At 43.2% G+C, this 6,359-nt stretch overlaps 1 protein-coding gene across 4 annotated transcripts; it reads left to right on the top strand.

Moving 5' to 3' along the window:
• The first annotated feature begins 229 nt into the window (after positions 1 to 229).
• On the top strand, positions 230 to 5,943 carry ube2kb (ubiquitin-conjugating enzyme E2Kb (UBC1 homolog, yeast)). 4 transcript variants are annotated; one of them, XM_029497473.1, is made up of 7 exons: positions 240 to 730; positions 1,634 to 1,727; positions 1,811 to 1,869; positions 2,689 to 2,771; positions 2,859 to 2,958; positions 3,161 to 3,289; positions 3,890 to 5,943. In XM_029497473.1, the coding sequence occupies exons 1-7, from the start codon at positions 668 to 670 to the stop codon at positions 3,962 to 3,964; spliced, it is 603 nt and encodes a 200-aa protein (XP_029353333.1). In that variant the 5' UTR covers positions 240 to 667; the 3' UTR covers positions 3,965 to 5,943. The 4 variants fall into 4 exon arrangements, with proteins under 4 accessions (XP_029353342.1, XP_029353362.1, XP_029353351.1 ...); XM_029497482.1 differs by lacking the exon at positions 3,161 to 3,289 and having other exon boundaries at positions 230 to 730; XM_029497502.1 differs by lacking the exons at positions 2,689 to 2,771; positions 2,859 to 2,958 and having other exon boundaries at positions 230 to 730.
• The last annotated feature ends 416 nt before the right edge of the window (positions 5,944 to 6,359 follow it).

Raw genomic sequence — 6,359 nt, 5'->3', positions numbered from 1 at the left:
CCCTAACCCTCTTTATGGAAATAATAATAAAAAACTGCCATGTTGAACAAAAATAATTTATTTTGTGAAATGCTATGAAGACGTAATTGAATGCAGAAATGCTACAGTTTTACCAACAGTGCTGTGTTTGAAGTTCAATGAAAACACTACAATGCAAAACAGTCAGCCACGCTGATGTGCAACATTATATTTTTGGCTCATCCTCACTTGTCGACTGGCGGAAATCGTCCATCAGAGACAGGACGACTACGGGCCCTATCGGAGTGTCTGTCCCCGTCACCTCTCTGTTGGCCTCCATGTTCAGTTCAGAAAGCGATGCATTGAATTGCAGTCAGGTCGGAATTAGTTGCTGTTTACTGCGCTACGAATCAGAGGTGTCCTGAAAAACAAGTCTGAGAGGAACACAGAGCCATGAGCTCATTAATCTGGCTGGATCGCCTGAGGCTGTCGGTCCGACCCACGGCGAGCTGCCCCTGAGCCGGAAAACAAGCGGCATCGGGTGAAAGCCAAAGGAGGGATACATTAGGAGTGGAAGCCCCCCTCCCCCCCCCCCCCCCCACACACACACACACACACACCCACCCCCGGTCACCCAGACAGACAGCAGCAGCGCAGGGACAGAGGCCCCGGGTCCATCCTTCCAGGCAGCAGCTCGGCGGACAAAGTCATGGCTAACATCGCGGTCCAAAGGATCAAGCGGGAGTTCAAAGAAGTTCTGAAAAGCGAAGAGGTGCTGGGACGCTTCCGGCTCGTTTGTTGTCTTAACTGGAGTGCGGCTCCGTGTTGTGTTGTTGTCCGGGCTCCGGTAAAAGGTGAAGCCTCGGCTAACGTCGGCTCCCTGTCTGCAGCGGCTGCTCAGGCCTCTGCAGGAGAACTTCAGCTGTAGCTTTAGCTTCGCGGTCTGACCGGAGCTCCGTGGCTGTGGCAGCTAGGTGTGTTCAGGAAACACCGGGGATGCAGTTTGACAGCCCTCCTCCTCCTCCTCCCCCTCCCCCGACCCCACCACGTTTCTAACAAACAGTGTCACTTACCTGTGTCTAATGGCCGGACTGAAGCAGAGCCGGCCGATGGGGGCTACGGCTCACGGCTGCTCCAGGACCCGGTAGCTGTCCACCGACCTCCGCTTAGTTTCTGTCAGCATGGTGGAGCTACCTTTAGCCTGTTAGCGGTATTTAGACACCACCTCCACGGTTAGCATCCGCTTGTGGTGCTGTGCTATAATGTCCGCCAACTTTACCAAACCGCGTTTTTGCCTGTTTAATACCCTGTTAATCAGCTCAGTGCGGCGGGGTGCTGTTTGGTGTGTGTTTTTGTCTGCCAAGAGTGGTTATTGTGGGTCTGTAGTGAACTTTTGCTAGCTTGGCTCTGTTAGCAAGCTATCGGTGCTGCTAAAGAATGTGCCCTGACACTTTGAGTGAAACTCTGGAGCAAACAGACTTTCCTGTTATTTCTTTGGTTAGAAAATGACAGTTATTTTTTCTTTTACTAGCCAACACATTAGTGGGTGTGTGTGTGTGTGTGTGAGTGTGTGTGTGTGTGTGTGTGTGTGTGAGGGAACACAGGCTGACAGACCTGAGAGTCCTTCAACAGCAGCCTGTTTCATTATGTTTCTACCATTTCCCCTCATTTCCAGACAAGTAAAAACCAGATAAAAGTGGATTTGGTGGATGAGAACTTCACGGAGCTGAGGGGGGAGATAGCAGGTCCTCCAGATACACCATATGAAGGTACTGTCACATGCTCTGTGGCATTTGCTCCATGTTACATGCTATGGATGCTCACCGTATAACATCTTTTTCTGCTTTTCCAGGTGGAAGGTATCAGCTTGAAATAAAAATCCCAGAAACTTATCCTTTTAACCCACCAAAGGTATAACCGTCCACATAGTCCTCTCTTAAATGAACTCTCACCGAGTGTTAAATACGCTCTCATTGTTTGCCTTTACATGCATAGTGCCATCTTGGTTAGCCATGTATTGTCTCATAGGAAACATGTTTTTCAGGTTTGTGATCAATCTCAGCCATCTGTACATGGTTACAGAATAGTTTGCAGGTAAATAAGTGCTATATTTATGCACAGTCTGAGAATGAGGATGATAAACACCACTGTTTCTCCAGGCATCAGGAATTACTGGTGATCAAGGGGCGAAACCGAAGGAATCAGTTGTGGCCGTAGAAAAATAAACTGCCGATCACAAACTTGCACAGAGTAAAAAAGCAGGGAGCTGAAAGACAGTGTTGCTTCTCATTATGTTGTATCTGGAATACATGGCTATCCATGAAGTCGTTGATCAAAGTGTAGTTTTACTTTAGAGTTTCTTGTAAATCAGATGAAGCTGTGGAAATGTCTCTTGTTGACTTATCTAGTTAATCATATACTGAATAATCCAATTTTGCCATAAAACGGTTCAGCTCACTGAGATGTTTCCTCATTTCCTGCACAAGCCTCAAAATGACATGTTAAACTGACACCTGTGACTGTCAAATGGTACAACGGAAAAACCTCTGAAGACAAAGTAAAAATTGTCATGCTGCCCAACTGAATCCAGGTCTGATCAAAAACAGATAAGGCTTAAAACCAGGACAGCGTTGTGCATGTAAATATATACGATGTAAGCAACACTTGCTTTATTTTTACACTTGCCTCACTATTATTGCCTAGTTAACCTCTCACATCTGTCTTTCTTAGGTGCGTTTCATCACGAAGATCTGGCACCCTAATATCAGTTCAGTGACAGGAGCGATATGTCTGGATATTTTAAAAGATCAGTGGTGAGTGAGACATGTTTGAGCCCTCGGACCTACAGTGCTTTGTGTTTACACAAGTAAGAACCCTGTTCTCTTATCTGTGTGACCCAGGGCAGCTGCTATGACACTGCGGACAGTACTATTGTCTCTACAGGCTCTCCTTGCTGCAGCAGAACCTGATGATCCACAGGATGCAGTAGTAGCCAACCAGGTGTGAGAGACACTATGTCCTTTTTGGTGCTGTTGTACTGTCCAGCACAGCACAAGTATGAAGAAGCTCTCTGTAACCTCATATTTCTTTAACAATGCATGATGCTGTCAATTTTTTTTCTTTTTTTTAACTACGGCAACTTAACAGTCAGACTCTCCTCACCTTCAGCCGTTACTGTTTTCCTCTCTCTCTTCATCATCAGTATAAGCAGAACCCAGAAATGTTCAAACAGACCGCGAGGCTGTGGTCTCACGTCTATGCTGGTGCTCCTGTCTCAAGTCCTGACTACACACGTAAAATAGACAAACTCTGTGCCATGGGCTTTGATAAGGTCAGAACCTGTTTTTTTTTTTTTTTTTAATTGCACTGTAACCTTTATTTACTGAGCAAGGTGCAGATAGTGAGAGTTTTGGCAGTCGATATGTGATGAGTAGTTGACAGTAATGAAATTGGCGACCATTTTGACATGTAATGAACCATTTGGGTCACTTTTGAAAGCAGTGGAAAATGTTTATATTCAGTTATTTGGCCTTCATAATGACCCAGAATATGATTGGGTTTGGGGCTTCTGCTTGGATGCTACTCTGGATGTGGATTTTATTTTCTTATGATCAGCTTTCTAACATTTGCAGACCAAACTGCAAAAATAACTGTTAATTCTTACCATTTGACAGCATTGTCAGAGTGAACAAGGCATTCACTGTAAGTTTTTTGTATTAAACGTGAAAGGATTTATTCATAACAAGGCACAATTTATTGAGTCTTAATTACATGGAAAGCATTTTTTTCAATTGTGCTATAAGGTTTACATAGTTGATTTTCAGAGGTGTAAACAACTTGTTATTCTTTCAGTTTTTACAAGCTTGACATTTGTCAATCGCAAACATATTCTAGCAAATTTTTTTAAATTCTTCTTTCTCCCCACATACAGAATGCAGTAATAGCGGCCTTGTCATCAAAATCTTGGGATGTGGAAACAGCGACAGAACTGCTTCTCAGCAACTGAGAGCCAGTCAGGTGTGAGGATCTCAAATCGACTCCCTTCATCACAGCATCAGCTCCTGCCCGGCACATTCCGCCTTTTGCCTTTTGTTACACAGACAGCACCCCATCCACCACAGCAGTCGGAGTCTTCTTTTTAGAAGAAAGTTAATTTGCTACAAAATTAACACCGGTAGCCGATCGCCAAAATGCCCACTACACTGTTGCCTGCCTGATCCCATTTGCTCATTATGCTGAGCCTCACAAAATCAAAAGTGTGTGTCCTTGTAATGAGCCCTGAAAACTTTCAGTCATCCATCTTGTCTTCCATATCTTTTAACCATATTGGCTCTAAAAAGTTTTTCACAGATCCATCTTCCTTCATTTTGCAAAGAATCAAAGGTAACTGCCAGCGCCTCGTAGATTTTCCCGGGCTAAATTTAAAAGGAGATCTTGCATACTCGCAGATCACCACCATTTACTAATTCAGCAGCAAGTTGGACCTTGCGTTTGATTCTTCTCTTTTGTGGACATTTGGTACTGCAAAGGTCTGACTACATTTATGTTTACTTGACAGGATAGTGTTTTGTACGGCCGTGTAATGGGCTGATCCCGAACAGCCAATCGGAGACGCTTCAATCATCGGCAGAGGTTTGGACGTACAAAAGCTTTTCTTTGTCTGTAAAAGTAGAAAAGATCACATTGACGTCCCACGTCTGCACACATGCACAGAAGAAAGTTCGCTGTAAATAGAATAGAGTGTAAATTTGAAAATAGAATGGGGATATACTTTTTTTCTTACACGGTATTGTAAAACAAATTATTTTAAATATAAACTATGCCTAGTTCATAACAATATGGGAGATGTTTTTATGCAGTTGTGACCCACGAGAACTCGCTCTGAATGTCCTGCAAATTGTTTAAGGGTGGCACAACCACTATCCCAGACCTAAAGACAGACGTGCCACTTTCTCTGCTTCACCTCAGTCCACCCTCTTCATGTCATGTTGTCCTTGCATGTCCTTGCTGCCTTTGTTCCCTTTGGCTAAATGATGTGGTGATGGGGGTGTCTGTGCGATTCATCACACCTTCAAGACTTATGGAGCTCGCAAGACTCTTTCTAATCTGTGGAAAGAGACACCTGGAACTTCTGCTCGACAAACCACTCAAGCACACCCAGTTTGCCGTGAAATCAGTAGGGAACCAAAGCATTTTCTGTTGATTTCTGGAAGAGTTTCCCCTCTGAACAGATTTGCCTGACAGCTCAAAAGAAAACAAGTGTTGCTGAAAGTTAGTAAGGATTTGAGTTTGTGATGCAGTGGTTTTATTTATTTATTTTTTTTAAACTCTTCAAAGCAATCATTTTCAACAATAGGCACAAATTACAGATTTGCTCGCCCTGCCAGGCCTGAGGGGAAGCATTATCACTGCAGCAGTACAGCAGTATTCAATCAAAACTTTGGCCATATACACAGGTAATATAGGTAACAGCCTATATTCTGGGACATGCTTTACTCTACCGCCAAATAAAGTGCTCATTGAGGTTGTCTTTGAATGTCTTCTGAGTCATTAAAGAGGCTGGAACTCTGTTGTTCTATGAAGCAGATTGCAGGCCTGTCCAATATTTTCACGTTTTGATTTGAGGTCCATAGACTGTAAAGATGTGTAGTGCATATTTAAGTGAGGTGGCGGTGCATCCTCATACATGGCTTTTTTTGTTCTTTAAGGACCCCCCAGCTCAGTCTCTAGGAACAGGGTGACACATTACAGAACTATATGAAATAATCATGCAACCATCTTTGCTGGTGTTGAATGAGCTCCCAGTCAGAGCCAACACAAATAAAATCCTAGTCAGGGGACAGACTGCACACACACTCTCCTCTACTTGTAAATAGCCAGTTCCTTAGAAATGAGCTGTCTTGTTACCATTACAGTGCATCAATGACTGGATCTATATTTTGTAAGAAAAAGGAAAAAAAAAAACAAGGTAAGGGCCTCCCGCAAGTCTTCATGGTGTTCTCACTATGTACAATATTGCACGATGATGAAGCATATATATATAAAAAAAAAATGGGGCTGTTGCATCTCAGTTTCTCCATTTGGATTGAGACTTCTTTTCCTCTTTTGTTTCCTTGGAAGCAAGCTGCAGTATAAAGAGCATGGTTATTTATTGTGACAGTGTCATGTTTGATTAAAAAATAGTGGAAAATCAAGTTTACCTGCGTTGGCCCTCTTGCTTTCACAAGTGCAGCACTTCAAAAGTACTCGCAGAGTCACAGTCACCGAGACAAACGTGCTACACAATAACATCTAAAAGCATTTATTTTCTGGAAAAAAATTAAATATGATCATGAGAATAGGCATACTTTAACTACATCAAAAATAAGTTGTCATCAACACAACCTGCAAGGTTTTCACTC

The sequence above is a fragment of the Echeneis naucrates genome, chromosome 1 (assembly GCF_900963305.1).
Source record: "Echeneis naucrates chromosome 1, fEcheNa1.1, whole genome shotgun sequence".
NCBI classification, from domain to species: Eukaryota; Metazoa; Chordata; class Actinopteri; order Carangiformes; family Echeneidae; genus Echeneis; species Echeneis naucrates.
This window is presented reverse-complemented; position numbering and strand designations above follow the sequence as displayed.

What these genes read in the sequence shown, in the direction of transcription:
- ube2kb (XM_029497473.1), top strand. Translation starts at nt 668, where the DNA reads ATGGCTAACATCGCGGTCCAAAGGATCAAGCGGGAGTTCAAAGAAGTT. An exon ending in ATCCTTTTAACCCACCAAAG is followed by an intron (nt 1,870 to 2,688) that starts GTATAACCGTCC and finishes TGTCTTTCTTAG; the next exon opens with GTGCGTTTCATCACGAAGAT. An exon ending in GTGCCATGGGCTTTGATAAG is followed by an intron (nt 3,290 to 3,889) that starts GTCAGAACCTGT and finishes CCCCACATACAG; the next exon opens with AATGCAGTAATAGCGGCCTT.